The following is a 16,675-nucleotide window of genomic DNA, read 5'->3' on the forward strand; positions in this document are numbered from 1 at the left end:
CATGAGCAAGTATCTCGAACACTTGCAATGTGAATATTGTCTGGATCTGATCGGTCAGCGTGATTTCAGCTAGTCTGCTGCCATCTGAACCGCATCGCAGAGTTCTAGTCTATCCCAGTGGTTCCTTGTCGACTCACTTTCTCTCGCTCACCTTACCTTGAGCACACCTCACTGTAGCGATGAGTGCTGAATGCTAATTGGTGTATACTGGAGAAAGGGACAGAGCGGTTTGCGAAGCCGTGATTCGTTGCCGAGAGACGGGGAGCGAGGGGGAGCGAGGTACGCATGGAAGGAGAGAGGGAGCGAGCGAGCGAGCGAGCAAGAGAGAGAGGGAGGGAGTGTGCAAGCGAGAAAGTGAGAGAGAGGGAGGGGGAGGGGCAAATCTCGGGCCCCATCAGGTCACTTTTCCTCTGCAATTCAGGCAGTTTCTATCTGCAGCGGGGGACAAAAAAAATTGGCGGCAGCCCTTGGAAAGAAGGGAGAAGCAAAAGGCTTGCAAGGGAGCGACGGCGAAGGTGGCACTTGAGCCGCTCTGCATGAAACCGCGGAAGGAGGTTTACAAAAAAACGAGAGTGGATCAAAGAAAAAACTGACGCAGGAAGAGCGGGATCAACACAAAGGGGTGGTAGCGAAGCATCAGGTTCTTCTCCTTCGAGGGGAGATCGGTGAGGTCTCTGGAATTCGGAACTGGGGCAACGGCAAGAAAGACGGATTTCCGACGCCTTGAGATCGAGAGGTGTCGGTCATCCTCCTTACTCCAGCGGAGACTATCCGTTTGGTGCAACAGGATACAGTCGTCTCCCTTTAGTACAGGAAGCAGCTTCTCCACAGCGATCTCTTTTGCAGCAGCAATCTTTTTTCCCCACATGGACTTGCTGCGGATCCTTGATTTTCACTTCCTCGATGTTTTCCTTTTACCTTTGGTGGCGTGACCATCGAGTGGGGTTTTGGAATCTGTGCTAGTGAGTGGGAGGAAGTACATCTCTCCCCCTGTCCACCTGCTGTGTGTGCGCGCGTGCGCGTGCGTGCATGTGTGCATGCGTTCCAGCTCTCCCCCGCCTGCAGGTGTACGACAGCGAGTTCATTCCCTGCATCCAGTGTCGACCATCCGCACCTCCGCTTAAACCTTGCGGTCTCAACACCGTTTTCTCACCTCCCCCGCGTTAGTGCGATTGTTTGTATGTGTTCCTGTCCGCGCGTGAGGGTCGTCTCATTTCTCACCAGCCTCTTGTGTATTTGTTGTCACCTGTGATGAATTTGCAACGCACAGGGAAGCTCGCTCCAAAGATCGGTGGATAGTTACAGGCCAGGCGGTGCACGACTCCATAGGCTCGCTTTCGTATTCTTTTGGTGGGAGACCCAGAGTGCTGCTCGGCTGTCAGTGAGTGCCTTACCGCTTGAACCTGGACATGACGTGGTTATGCCATGAAGGTCTATACTGAAGAAGGAGCTTGTAGTGCCGGTATTATTAATGAGTTTCCCTCCCAGACGCAAGAAGGCTCCATGACAGTTGAGGGAAGCAAGCCACACTTCCTGCTCTCTTCTTTGCAGCCCTGATGTCACACGCCGCCACCCAGACAGAAATCCTGAGATCCCGAGCATCAGCTTAGCAACACCATTGGCTAGGAGTCCAAGAAGAAAAGGAGCCTTCTGCACTAGAGCATAAACATTGAAGGGGGAAAAAAGCACCGAGCGGAAGGGGAAGAGGGGTTCCTTCACCTGCTGGGCCACAGTCTGTGGAGGGCTGGGTACAGGTTTCAGCGCTGTGTGCACCTACCCCAAAGCAACCCTGCTGTCCTGCTTCCCAACCCCGGGCCCCGGCGTCGCCCCGAACTCTACTCGGAAAGCGACCATGATCGGGGTCAACAGCCTGCACTCAGCGGGCCGTTTGCGGTCCCGCTCTTTGTGTTCCGTACGTTACGGGCGCGACTTCCGGGTGATGGATCCATTCCGCTTCCCGCGCACGCCTCGCTCACGTTCCCTCAAGCCCCTGGTGTTCCCTGACCTGTTGGGCAAGGCCCAAGATGGGCAGAACCATCCACAGGCACGCAAGAAGAGAAAGGTATAGTTCTCACCTGGCATCTCATCATGCATCTCCAGCCAGCGAGACCATCTACATGTTTCATATCACCTGGTGGAATTGTCTACACACCTTCAACTGAGTTTGTCTTTGTTAAATCTTAGATGGAGATCATATTCAAACTGTTCCTTCTGTGAAGGGATCATCTTCACACTGACATGTATGGGCCGTCATGATCCTCGGCTGTTGGAGCTGTCTTTAAATTGACATTAATTTATTGGGGGCACCTGTGTAGCTAACCTCAACCTGATGGTGTTATCTTCACGTCAAAAGTTAGCCTGGCTGGCTCATCCTCACACTACATCCTCACTGGTCATCAGTGTATTCACTCGACATTCATTTTCTCCGCATATTTCATCCCCAAGATATCGTCCTCGACACTGCAATCGGTGCCGTAGGTGTCGTGTTTTTTTTCCCACAATGCCATGTGCTGTGGACTCACAGATGTGTGAGCATGAGCCTGAGAGAATAAATTTGGGAGTGAAGCAATGCAATTAGCTTAGTCTTGTATGAAATCTCATCCCATCGCTACCGTTATTCACATTCCCTCTGTGTCCGTGCTCGTCCTCTGGGCAGTGCTACCAACTTGGTGCTCCAAGCCTGGGCACCAACCGTCAGAAAATCTCTCGGCGGAACAGTGACATCAGAGTGATGCATTGTGGGTAAAGCAGTGTCTGCCAAGTTGATGGCAATATATTGGTCACAATGCAGACTGGCAATGATATAAAAACGTGGTGTGTTACCAGAAAGTTTTACTTTTAAGTGTTTTATCTCGCCTACAGGGACACAGCGCAAACCGAAAGGTGTATAGTCTGTACCCTGGGTGTCGTCTGCATCCGTTCTTAGCAATTAATGACTTTTTTTTACAGTGAGCTTCTTTGAGAATGGTACATTTCAAGGCTTGTACCTTCTGCTGCAGGGTTGATGAGTAACTGAGCTTGAGAGGAGATGGTGGCTGAGTGGGTGTGTGGGTGGGTGAGAACCCAGAGCCATCCAGCAGAGGCTGGAGAGTCCGGAGTGTTCTCATCAGAGGAGGTGATTGTTGGTGTTAGAGAAGACAGCTGAGTGAGCCCATCAAGTTGTTTTTAGAATTCAAATATGCGGGGGGCCTACGTGCATGTTCGAACCTGTGGCCTCAAGTGCATAAGTGGCCATGCTGCAGTGACACCACACTGTTTTGAGAAGTCCGCCACCTCAGCCCTGACTCACACGCACCACTCACAGTTAGTGTGGAAATAGAGGCCACCTGGCCTGATGGGATCCGTCCCAGCGGGTGAAGGCCTGATGAGGAGCTGCAGGTGCAGCCTGGTGGGCTGCTGCATGCTCACAATCTGTCCTGACCAGAAGAAAGTGGTTAAGGAACCACAGTTCCATGTGTGACTGGAAATCGGCGGGCTGCAATCCCTTGAGGCAATCTGCTGCTGCACCCTTAATATGATGAATTTTGCTGAAATTTATGCACATCGTAATACAGCTGGCAAAAAAGGCACAATCGAAATCATCTGCTAAGCAAATATGCAATACTGGGGCCCACTGTAACCCAGTTTGGAAGGCCGGCCTGAATCAGTCCTCTGTGCTCCGTTCCTCTCCTTTCATACTGATATGGGCAGCTTCCCAGCAGGACTGTCTGCCAGCGCTCTTGTTGCAGACAGCCTGTCCTCTGTCAGGGACATTTCCCCGTGCACGTCTCTGCCAAAGGACACAGGTTAAGGCAATCACCATAGTCCCTCCTCCAAAGAAAGAAGAACCACCGCTGTGCCTCGTTGCTATTTCTGAATGGAATGCAGAGCTGAAGATCTGAAAGTGTGATGGGTCATCTCCGGAAATGTAATCGACAGGCCTGAAAGTAGTGAGAAGGAATAGGAGCACGGACCGGGAGGCTTTGGGTACCAGGACAGTTGGTGACGGCCCGGCGACGATGTCCCTCTGATGGACTGCTGTTGGTAGTTGTCCGTTGGAACCATAAGGTGTTTGATTGGCTCTCGCTGTCGATTTGGGCTTAAACGACTGCCCGCTCTTTTCATCAATGGCAACATATTTAAAATGCATTTCTTTCATAAACGCCTTTCTAGGATTCATCAAGCCCAGGTAGTGCATTTTGACAGCTTTGGAATTTTGAATATGAACTGAAAGGACCTGTGTTTGAATCCCTGCTCAGGTTGCAGTACCCTCGAGCAAGGTACTTATCCTCAGCTAATACAGCAAAAATTACCCTGTTGCACGAAATGAATAAATGTAATGTAAATGTATAAATGGGCAAATCATTGTAAGTAATTCATTATACAAACACACCACTGTGAATAGCGTGGACTAAGTTATCAGATGAAATGACTTAATCATATAGTGTCGCCCGTGATTTTAAAGTTGTCCACTGTTTTGGAGCCTTTCCAGCCCTGGATAGTTATTGCGTTTAAAATGAGTCGCCAGTAGTACTATTTAAAGTTGCAAGATCACACCTGCAGAGGGTCACCCGGATTCAACGCATACAAAGTGGCGCGAGCACAGATGCACACGCAGTCAGACACACGTGCACTGACATATGGAGGCATGCAGGCCACCAAAACTGACTACGTTTCTCCTTTCATCCCCAGGCGCTGTACAATTCCATCAAGAACGAGAAGCTACAGTGGACCGTGTAGGTTGGACTATCATCTGCCTTTGTGTGCTCGTGTGTGTTCATCGATTCATATGAGATACTGTGTATAGAAAAATTATGCATGTGAATTATCTTTGAATGTGCACACAAAATATAGCTTCGGAGACGTGCGTGAAACTCAGGGCTGCGCGTTAATCGTCTTCGAAGATCTTGGTCACTTTTGCTGAGCCTCAGGTCTGAATCACTCTATTGAATAACTTAGGTTATGAATAGCTGTGAACAGATGGTCGAAGAACCGAATAGAATTTAATTTTAAAAGTACTTAGTAAGACCTGCAGAATGTGGCCCGGTGCATGACCGATGTCCGTCCGTTACCGCGCGTGAGGTGGTGTGTCTGTGATGTGATTGATGCATGTTGCCTAGGCGACAAACACCACAAACCGGACATGGCTCTCGCTAGCGCCTGAGCCGCTCAGCGCGGTCCTGCCACTAGGCGAGACCGATCTGTTGTCCCGTGCGCCGCGATGAGCTGATCAATAATGGATGAGCGGTGAATGAATAATTTAGCTCGGTTTGACACGCCGTTACATCTCCTCCGCTGGCCAGCGGCGCAACGCAGCACGTTGCCTCGCAACGCCAGACGCCAAGCCGCGGAGGGTCCCACCGGCGCTGGGAGAGACAGGCCGAGTGAGAGGGAAGGAGCACTCCTTTATTCATCACCGATCAGCCCTTCGAGCGGGTCTGGCGGGAGAGATCCGTCACATGGAGGATTTTCCGATCGCAAGCTGTGCCAAAAATAAGCTGTTTTCTCATAACTTATCAATGATCCTTTCTTTCATTAATATGCGATCATGTGGATATTTAATAGAGAATATCTGGAGCCATGCATACAGTATTAAACGCCAGCCTCCATTGATTAAGACACGACACAGACACACACACGTGGCCTGCATGTGCATCTGTGACGGTGGAGGCGTCGCAGTGCGGGAGCGGATCGATTTCTTTAGCAGCACCTGGGTTGCCAGTGTGTTTCCACCCCTGCGTGTGCGTGTGTGTGCCGGGGTGTGTGTTTTGCGAAGCACAAAGGGTTGTCAGGGGTTGCTATTCTGGATCCAACTGTGGGGATGTTCAGGGCTGCCAATTATGACTCCAGCTTTACCAGGCCTTGTTGCTATAGTTACCGCTCCGTAGCTACCGTTTCATAGCTACATCTCCATAGCTACTTGTCCTCACTCCACACATGTGTCTTTGTAGAGAGGACTGAAGTCAAACACACACACACACACACACACACATGCACGCACAAAACGCTCCCACGGCACAGCTGGAAGGTAACCTTAGGAACAAATCCTGAGCTTTAGCATCACTTTCTGTGTCGTATAAAGACAGTCACTTGTTATGCACTTACACGAGCTCCCTTTTACAGCATGCACACATGTCCGCACACGCCACCCACACCCATATGTAAACGCACGTGCGCCCTCACGTAGTCAGACACGCTGCAGCTCTTGTGCTTACAAGCATAAGATAGTACTTAAGCGTCTGACATCTAAGTTTCCCATGCTTTGTATGTGAACCGATCCTCCTTCCTCACTTGGCCTGAGGTTTAATCAACTGTAAACTGAAGGAGGTGGAGGGAAGGTGAAGGAAGGAGGGTACAGAAGTTGGCATGGTACCTAGATCCACTGCCTTGCACTCAGAGGAACCAGGTTTGAATCCCACTTCCTGTTGTAATACTCCCGATCAAGATTCTTACGCTGAAGCAGTACAGGAAAACTGACCCAACTAAAGAGGTAAATCAGTGTAAGTAGCTTTAGAGAAGAGCATTAGCTAAATAAATTAATTTAAATTAAAGGGTTCAATCAATCACCTGCAGCATCTTTAGCTATTTTTCGTGCCCAGTTGAATAGTTTGATTCTGACTGTGGCGATGACCTCAATCACGGCCTCAAACCACGTGTCTGTTTTTCTTCTATAGTTGCAGGTGAGGTCAGATTTCCAAGCAGGCTCTGGTCCATCACAACGCACTCTGATACATCCACCCATCGCACCTCTCTACTCCCTAGCTCCCCCTTCTTCTTCTTCTTCTCTTACCCTCTCCTACACATTCCGTGGGCTTCAAGCGGGCTGGCGGTTACCAGGCAACAATCCCAATCCTGTACCATGTTTCTCACTCACTTTGTGGCAACATGCTCAGGGTTATTGGCAGTTTTCCATCATGGGCGCCTCATACTGTGGTCAACATCACGGTGTAATCCGCTTGATGTTGCTTCCGCCTATCACATTCTGTGTTCACAAAGAAACACCCTCCTTTGCTGCAACTCTGGCCACACAGCTGACATAAGATTGTTCTGCCACCATGCTGATTTCACGTAAACCAAAAAGAACCCAGAAAGGCTCTCTATTTATTTAATTATTTAGCTGAGGCTTTTCTTGGGGGTTGCAGTGGCGCAGCGGGTTTGGCTGAGTCCTGCTTGCTGGTGGGTCTGGGGTTCAGGTCCTACTTGGGGTGCCTTGTGATGGATTGGCATCCTGTCCTGGGGGTGTCCCCTCCCCCTCCAGCCTTGTGCCCTGTGTTAGGCTCTGGTTTGCCGTGACCCTGCTTGGGACAAGTAGCTTCAGCCAGTGTGTGTGGCTTTTCTCAAAAGCTAGTTGAATTGACTTGCCTATTTATACAGCTGGGTCATTTTTTTTTACTGTGTTCGGTTCAGGGTAAGTACCTTGGTCAAGGTGGCAGGAGGTGGGGCTTGAACTTAGGTCTTTTGAATTCAAGGCAGCAAATCTGACCTCTGCACCACCTTCTGTCCTGTTCAGAAACACACTCTCCAGAAGTATCTAGAAGCAATTCTATTGTGTCTCCTTCCAGCTATCAGGTCGTGGAAGTTGGGTTTCACAGATTAGTTTAGCCTTCCTGAGGAGTTTGGCTGCATGGTTGGGTAACGTGGTACCGGCAAAAGGAAGCATGCCAGCTCACGTGTTCTGCCCCCCCAGGGATGAGGAGGGGCTGCGCAAGTCCTTCTCGGAGCTGGGCGATGGCCGAGGCAACTCAACGTCCCGGAGCACGAAGCGGAGTGCTGGCGGAAGTGGGGGGTCCCTGGCAGGAGTGACTCCACAGCCCGGTGCCCCCCTCTACAAGACTGGCTTCCTTGTGCGCAAAGTCCACGCTGACTCCGATGGCAAAAGAAGTGCGTACCTGGTCCAAGACCTACCTCGTTGATCCTCCCTATACCCAATCCATGAACCGCATTCCCTGCTGTCCTTGAGCTTAATTCCCTTCCATGAGATCAGGGCTGTTTAATTAGCATACTATTTCATTGCCATCGCAGCCTGTTTTGCGGGGCTCCTTAGGCGTCCATTCCCTTTGATATGCAAATTACCGGGACTCTTTCTGATTGGGCTGCAGCAGAGTTCGGCAAGATTCTCCATAGTCCTCGCTGCGGGAAAAGCCGCATGTTCTGCACTGCTAGAATTGATCTTTTTCAGATCATTTGTGAGTCTTCGGTGACACCGACGGTTGAGGCAGAATAAAGCTTCAGAACATTCTGTTAATGCAAAGCTTCCATCCAGATGTTACACATCAGCAATGGCAGATTATTTCTCTTCCTCACCTGAACCTGCTTCAAAAGCAACACAACTCTGCTCCGAAGACAAACACTTAGCTCTTCTTCTTATCATCGATATTCCCAAAACATCCCGATCAAGCCTAGTCAAGGTTCTTCTCTAACGCATTTGCGAACAGAAAATTATAAGTGCATTGTTCTCATGTTTCTAGAACATTCTGCAGCGTGCTACACGATCACATGGAACAACAATATGCACAACAAGGAAATTAATGAAAAGATACCAAAATCCATAATAGAATAAATAAGAAAAGCTACCTAACTGGACAAATAAGAGGAAAATAATAATTTTTAAAACGTGAACACATGTATAGGGGGCGCGGTGGCGCAGTGGGTTGGACCTGGTCCCGCTCTCCGGTGGGTCTGGGGTTCGAGTCCTGTTTGGGGTGCCTTGCGGCGGACTGGCGTCCCGTCCTGGGTGTGTCCCCTCCCCCTCCGGCCTTATGCCCTGTGTTACCGGGTTAGGCTCCGTGACCCCCTATGGGACGAGCGGTTCCGAGAATATGTGTGAACACATGTCATCAGCACCCAGACGTCAAGGCAATGTGGTTTATTGTGTTCCTTCTCTTTAAGTGATTCCCTCTTAGCTATGAGCATGGTTTCAATATGACACCTTTCCTCCACAGCTCCACGGGGAAAGAGAGGGTGGAAAACGTTCTGTGCCGTCCTGAAGGGACTCATTCTATACCTGCAGAAGGTAAGACGCCCATATGTTCGGAACGTCAGACCCCACCTACATATCCCTCTCATGAAATCATATAATAAAACAAATTTTCACCCTGAGAATTTCCCATTCCTCTCTGAAGGATAATAGTTGAAAAAATGTGATTAATTTATTAAAATGTATTATTTATGTGGTTATTTATTAGCTCATTCCTTTTTGCTTGGCCAAATTGAGATCAGTCCATTTTGACTTTGTTTGTTAAGCTGCAGTAATGTGTTATAGAAGAAATGGATGGGTGTTAAAGAATAGCACTGGTACCACACTGACAGTCCATATGGGTCGGTGGTCTTGGCCCTGCGGTGTGAGATTATGCCAGGGTCTTGGCCTGAACGCCCACTCCATGGTTCCACAGGAAGCTGAGGGGGCGGCTGAGTCGTCTGGTGTGGCAGCTGACCTGCAGTATTCTGGTCTAGCCGTGTGTATGCGTCCAGCATCACCCTTGCTGCACTGCAGCAGTCTTTGGTCCCCATCATGGTCCCTATTGTCTTCTGAACATCAGGGAAACAAATCTTTGGTCTCAGATATAAACCCGATTTGCTGGGAAGGAAGTCACCAGCACTGAACGCATTGATACTTGTTCACGTCTACTTGTGTATGCAGCACAGCCATTCCTTTAGAAGAATAAAACCATCTGCTGTGATTATCTACAGGTGGTCTCCAATTTCCGATGGGGTTACGTTCCGCGCAACCCATCGTAAGTCAAAAATATCGTAAGTCGAAAATGCATTTGATACACCTAATACACACCTCTGCGTGACAGACTGGGAGATGTGGATCGCTGTCGCTGCCCAGCATTGTGAGAGAGTATCGCTCTGCATATCGCTTGCCTGGGAAAAAATAAAAATTTTAAATTCAAAGTACGGTTTCTACCGAATGTCTATCGCCAGCTCACCATTGTAAAGTTGAAAAAATCGTTGTCACGCCCCCGGGAACAAGCAGAGAGGCAGCACCTGCGGCTACTTGTTGACAGCCAGGGTATAAGAGCTCCGGAAACGAGTTACGACGTGGATTTTTGCAATCGCCTCTGTGGTCTTGCAGTCTCAGCAGCTTCATCGTGTTCTGCTTGGTTTCCCTGTTTCTGGTTATCGATCCTTGCCTGTATTCTACGACCTACGACTCTTGCCTTGCCCTTGTATCAACGTCAGCGCCTTGTACGACCTTCGTCTGTCCCTGACCCTGATCGTGTCCTGCCCTTTGGATCGTGAGCTTAAGAACAAAACCAACCTGCGACTGGGCCCGCTATGTACCTGTCTCCAGCCTGCCGGTCTGCAGCGTGACAATCGTAAGCTGAACCATCGTAAACTGGGGACCACGTGTATTTGCTATTTGAATGTCACTTCTGTAGAAGATACTAGAGGGATGTAAACCAGCAACGCGGTGAACTCAAACAGAGAAGCTGCGTGTCGTAAATCCTGTGACTGGGTCTGAAACTCTTCATCTGCTGTTGACGAACTTTTGTTTTGTGTCACTTTGGAGAGATGTGTGTAAAACTAAACGTAGGTGTCTTTCTCTCAAGCGACTTTCAGGTTACAAGCATAGCGATGATGGTAAATGAAGAACAAAATAACATACAGTAAGTCATAAAAACATGTGAAGCAAATGTGCCTCCCATGGCCTGTAGGGGGAGTACCAGCCAGAGAAGCAGCCATCTGACGAGGACCTAAAGAATGCGGTGTCCATCCACCATTCGCTGGCCATGCGGGCAGCTGACTACAGCAAGAGGCCCAACGTCTTCTACTTGCGTACTGCCGACTGGAGGGTGTACCTCTTCCAGGCCCCGTGAGCTTTGATTTATATACCCGACCCTGCCTTTCCTGTGCCAACGCCTGCCCACAATAACCATCAACCCGAGGCCCCGCCTACAATAATCACTAGTACTTACCGCTTCTTTGGAGGTGGTCAGGGTAAGGGTTAGGTTAGTGTTTAGGGTTAGGGTTAGAGGTCAATCTTACACTCTATCACCCATTACCTCTTCACAGGCCACACCTAGAGCACTAATTGTCACTCACCTCTAATTTGAGGGCTACCCACCCACACAGACTCCGCCCACTTTCTGGCTCAAAAAGGGGTCCGTCACAGATGTGCTGTGCGTGAAAACCCTGGACGCAGATGAGTGCTCGCGATGGGACCCTCCCCGGGGACAGCGGATACAGACTGCGCTCTAGTTGCTGCCTCTGCTGTCCCAGATACTCTTCTGTAGCCTTCAGCTTGCATCCGCCCTCCTCGCTCAGTCCTCCTGAGTCCCCTTGTCTACTAATTATTGCTAATTATGATTGAGAGACAGAAATTCTCTTAAAATGTTTGGCTGGGGGATAGTCAAGTCATGAGTAATGATGTTTGAATAGTAGTGGGATGGTCACTGTCTGTAACGAAGTTTCAATATCAGTAGGATGGTCGAGTCATCACAAGGACATGATAGCCGTGTCTTCAATCACGTTTGAATGTCAGTAGGACAAATGTTGTCAAAAATGCTAAAAAAGCATATGGGAGATATTTAACATTTGAATATCAGTGAGATAGTCATGTCTTTGGTAATTAAAGCACAATATTAGAGGGACAGGAATGTCATTGGCACAAATGGGAGCCTATTACTTAGTAAGTTGAGGCGTGACCATTGCGATTGGTGGTAAATGAGGTGGCCCATTTCTGCCCATCCCCCAACCCCTTTCCCCCCGCCCACGCCTTCAGGAACGCAGAGCAGATGCAGTCTTGGATCACTCGCATCAACACGGTGGCAGCCATGTTCTCGGCACCGCCCTTCCCGGCGGCAATCGGCTCCCAGAAGAAGTTCAGCCGGCCTCTGCTGCCGGGGGCTACCTCGAAGCTCTCCCAGGTACCGATGTTCTCCCCCAACTCTGGAGTTCCATGACCTTTCAATGGTCAGCGTGACTTGACGGGAAGAACCACGTGACTGGTAGGCCAGAGATTGGGCGGTCCACCCGAGCCCCTTCTCTGCTCTGACCTCCGCTGTCTTCACTCAGGAGGAGCAGCTTCAAGCCCATGAGTCCCGCTTCCGATCAGTGTCCTCTGAACTGGCCGAGCTGCGCTCGTACCCCCCGGACCGCAAGGTCAAAGGGCGCGAACTGGAGGAGTACCGGCAGCGAGACGAGTACCTGGAGTTTGAGGTGAGCCGCCTGCTTCCATCCATTTCATCAGCTCCCCTTCTCTCCCGTTCCTGATATTCCGTACTCTTCTTCCCACCGTCTGTCTTTCATATGCCAGCTTCTCTCACCCTCCATCTCTCCGTCCTTATTCCTCTCTCATTCATTCCTTCTGATGCTAAGTGAACACAAAAGAGAGTGAAGGAAGGAATCGGAAGAGTAGCTCTAATGAGAAATGTTTAGGGAAGTCACAGCGGACTTCTCTCTCGCCCCTGCAGAAGACTCGCTACGGGACGTACGCTACACTCCTGCGAGCCAAGATCCGCTGCGGGGAAGATGATCTGTCCGTGTTTGAGACCCAGGTGCAGGAGGAGAGCAGCCTGCCGAGGGCACCGTCCAGTCCCACGCTGCAGCAGGAGGGCAGCCTGGGCGGTTCCAGCAAGGGCAGCAAGCGCACAGAGGGTCAGCGGCACAGCTACCGGCAGGCTGTCAAGAAATGAGGGCCCCGCACAGGGGCCCGTGGGGGGCCGCCTTGCCTGCCCAGGTTTTTTTATTTGAGGTCCCGGGGAGAGGGTGGGTCTGCAGGGGCCAGGGGCCAGGGGCCGTGGTGCCCGATCCCATCCCTTCGGCCGCTCGTACCCCGGGGGCGAGGTGGATTTCAAGCGACTGACTGATCGTGTGCCCTGCGGGTAAGGCGGCGATCGTGTGACTGACATGTGCTGCCCCCGCCCCCTGCCAAAGGCGGCAGCGGCAGGAGGAGGAGGGATGCCACAGAGGGGTCTGAGACCTTGGGGGCGGAGCACTCGCAGAGAAGAGTGCAAGCTGTCGTTGTTGCTACTGGCGACGAAGAGCACCGACTTAGAGCAACGTTTCATATTTCGATTCTTAATACATTTTCGTCTCGTTTTCGGTGTCCTGTGCCCTTGATCTCCATCCCTAATACCTGCCAGTCCCTTTTCCTAGAGCTACAGGTTTGTTTTGTTTGAAGAAACTTTTTTCAACTCCATACTATGGTTATGTTCATTTGATTACAGTTAGGTAATGCAGTTTGTTAGTTTTTTATATGTGGCTGCCTGAAAATTGTAGATAGCTGAAGCGTGTCAAGGTTTGTGATGTTCCGTTGCGGTTACTTAGTTGCCTCCGTTAGCCCCGTCCCATGACCCATGCTGCCCTCTTTTCTCTTCGGTAGAAGATTGCATTGCAGATGCTGCTAATGTGATGATTCGTACCTGCATGTTGATTTTCGCAGCTCAGCCAAGGACAGAACCCTGAAACCGAACTGTTAACACCAGGAGGAAGCCTTGCGCAGGCCCGTGATGCAATATGTTAAACTACAGCCAGTTCCCATTATGGACAGGACTGGCAACTCAGGGAGGAGGCCTCTTGGAGGACATCAGCGATGAACCCTGGGGTAACATTCATGTGAGCATGGCCTAGCTGAGTGGTCATTTGAGGGGATGGTGTCACGATGAGGAAGCTGGTCGGAAAAGGCTCATTTCCATGGAGATACTACGACTAGTTTGCCTTCACATCTCGCTTGTCAGCAGAGAGCCGTTTTCTAAACGAACTGCTTCGGCCGCACTTGGCTTTGGCTATTACCACCAAGGAAGCCGTTTCTTATTCTTGACTTGAAATCATTGTCTTCACCGACGAACCTGCTTGCTTCAATGTCTTCTGCTCTTTATTTGCTTTTTTCTTTAAAGAAGCAAGACATTCTGTGCTTTGTGGCTCGGCTGTGTTGTTTGTTGTTGCCGTGGCGCCAACATCCCCTTAAGCGATGTGTTTGTCAAGAAATCTGCAGAGTTGATTTTTTTTTTTGGTTCACAGAGTCTGTTTGTAACACCCACCGAGCAGAAGCTGAATGTCGTGCTCGATGTGTCCCGCCACCTTTGTTGTCCTTCAGGCTTGCGATGAGTGTGGTTGTCTTTGAGGTTGGGCTCTCCGACCATATCTGGTCAATGTCAGGTATCCAAAAGGGTTTCGGCCCTTTCCCCACCTCCATGCTCCACCCACCTAGCTAGGGGCCGGCTCCTCCGTCACAACCCCACTGGGAGCTGACAGAAGGTGCAGAGCGGGCACAGGCCACACCCAGACGGACAGCTGTGTGGGCTGTTCTGCTCGAATTTACCCTGAGCTGCTTTAGCAACATACCTAGCAGCATAAACTGGAAAATGCTCAATTTTGGATGAAAGTAATCTTTAAAAAAATGGAAATAACTGCATAATTTATGTCTGCTTGTTGGCAACAGCTGAGTCCATTTGCATTTTTAAAGAATGATGTTGATGTAGCTTAAAGTAAATGGTACCGTCAGCATGATGAGACCTATTCTTCCTGTAGGTGTCACTGTTGCCACTGTTTTTGTTCCTGTTCTGTTTCCACGCGAGAAAAAAATGAGACACACATCTTCAAGTGAACCGCTGAAGTCATCTTTAATAATTCCTGCAAGACTTTTACATATTAACAGAGAAAAGGTGTCATTTTAAATGTTACCAACGGTTGTGTTTATTGAGATCGGTGTGTACGAATCTAAAATATTCCATAGGCATGTTTTCCATAGGCAAGTTTTATTAATGAAAATTAATTTAAGTGAATGTTTATGATACAGGACCACTATGGTCTCCTCGCAGTCACACGTCTGTTGAATTTCACACGGTAATGGCTGTATCTCACCAGCAAGGCAGAGAGCTTTAACCATCATCACTACAGTGGGCGGTTCACGATAACGACTGTGATGACGATCATGATGAGGACCGTGATGAGCCTCACACTCTGCTGCCAGACAGCATCAACTTCTTCCTCCGCTTGAATGAGGTTGCAGGATGCGTGTTGCGGTTCTGTGTTTGTGTGCAAGAACTTTGAGCATGCTGTTGAAGACCTCCTTGATTACTGGGTCCTAGGAGCTGCCTGAGCTGGCAGAGGCCAAGACACCTTTAAATATCAGTAAGTTAATGAATTCACCAAACAACCCAACGTTCAGAGAGGTGCGGACACCGCCTATTTTGCTTTTTCTACCCAAACACGAACCCATTGCACTTTCCTATCCTCTGCAGAGGGTTAAATTGTCTGAGCACTGCCCCCCACGGTATAAACATGGTCCTGTCTTCTGTCGTTAAAGAGTTGCTAAGGTGGGATGTCTGATCAGTGGGCCCCACGTGCAAAACGATGCCGCTGTCAATTTGCCACTGCATATCTCTGTTGCTGTCCGTAGCACATAAGCCTTTGTGTCAACGAGGGTTGCCATGGTAACCGCTGCGCACTAAAACAGCTACTCAGAACACCTGCCACAGAACAGAGTGGGACCCCTATGTACAGGAATGGGATGGTCCACTTTTGACACATTAGTGCCCGTTGGGGACGGCTCTCGACCGTGCACTCGAACACAGCTGAACAGCTTGTTATGTGTTCTGCGATTGTTGCCATGTGACTTTTTTAATATTATTGCAGGGTTTCTTTGGCCCATGTTAGCTATACACTTGATGCCTGCTTGTAAAGAAGCGACCATAAGAAAGTGTTGTTTGTATATTCATTTCTTTGAAGTATACTGGCAAAAAATACTAATAAACAGATATTTTAAAAAGAACAGTTTAATAAACGGGCCCTGTTGTGTGCATCCAATATAAAGGATATCCATTGAATCTTATACGTACACACGCATTATAAAAAGTGCTGTCTGAAAGTACACACACACACTTTCTGAACCGCTTGTCCCATACAGGGTCGCGGGGAGCCGGAGCCTAACCCAGCAACTTGGGGCGTAAGTCTGAAAGTATATGAACCCCAAAAATATAGTTTGAGGGGGTCTAAAAATATGACCATGAAAGCCTTGACAAAATCCTTTTTACTTTTTAGAGGTTTATCACCAGACTGTAAATGGGCAAGTAAGTATGTCAATGCATCTTTAAAAAGCAAAACCTCCAAGGTACATTAGTTCGGTCAACAAGGTACTGTAATTATAATCCTGGACTTAAATAATCATGTGTCAAGGCAGTAAGTCGAAGATGAAACTTACAGAACTGTCAGGATTTCATGGTACAAGTGTGAAATTTCCAGAAATACACTGACAGCTCACCTACTTTCAAGCATTGCTGTGTATTTCTCCATCAGTCCCTGAAACTCATTTTTTTCTTAAGAAATCATGACTGTAGTTTATTATTGTTACATGAATAGAAGTGGATATGAAAACAGTTTCAATAAATTCTGTACAATGCCCAGTGTTACAAAAGTTTCTAACAATAGCCTTATCACGGTAGCGAAGCCGTTAGAGCTACTGCTTTTGGATCCAAAGGTTGCAGGTCTGATCCCAACCTCTGGCTGTAGTACCTTTGAGCAAGGTACTTACCCTAAATAGCTCCAGTAAAAGTACACAACTGTATAAATAATTTTCACTTTAAAACTGTAAATTGCTTTGGAGAAAAGCATCAGCTAAATGAATGGAAATGTATCGCAACACAGCTTTGTGTATATTTATATTTAGGTCATCACTGTTTTATCTTTTAAAGGTCATCTCAGAATAACCAATCACAATAACAAGTACTGGAGTAAAACAGAACTTTAT

General features: G+C 48.9%; 1 protein-coding gene across 5 annotated transcripts in view; it reads left to right on the forward strand.

The window, feature by feature from the left end:
* Window positions 1–15,804, forward strand: part of LOC108934888 (PH and SEC7 domain-containing protein 1-like) — a 42,954-nt gene extending 27,150 nt beyond the window's left edge. For 3 of the 5 annotated variants that reach the window (XM_018753071.2, XM_018753073.2, XM_018753074.2), the window contains 7 exons: window positions 4,672–4,715; window positions 7,667–7,860; window positions 8,922–8,992; window positions 10,641–10,798; window positions 11,708–11,852; window positions 12,001–12,144; window positions 12,399–15,804. In XM_018753071.2, coding sequence (XP_018608587.2) covers window positions 4,672–4,715; window positions 7,667–7,860; window positions 8,922–8,992; window positions 10,641–10,798; window positions 11,708–11,852; window positions 12,001–12,144; window positions 12,399–12,620 — 978 coding nt within the window. In that variant the 3' untranslated portion in view covers window positions 12,621–15,804. Of the gene's footprint in view, window positions 1–4,671; window positions 4,720–7,666; window positions 7,861–8,921; window positions 8,993–10,640; window positions 10,799–11,707; window positions 11,853–12,000; window positions 12,145–12,398 lie in introns of those variants that run through there. The other 2 variants (XM_018753075.2, XM_018753076.2) reach the window with 2 other exon arrangements.
* Window positions 15,805–16,675: the final 871 nt, after the last annotated feature.

The sequence above is a fragment of the Scleropages formosus genome, chromosome 3 (assembly GCF_900964775.1).
Source record: "Scleropages formosus chromosome 3, fSclFor1.1, whole genome shotgun sequence".
Classification (NCBI taxonomy): Eukaryota; Metazoa; Chordata; class Actinopteri; order Osteoglossiformes; family Osteoglossidae; genus Scleropages; species Scleropages formosus.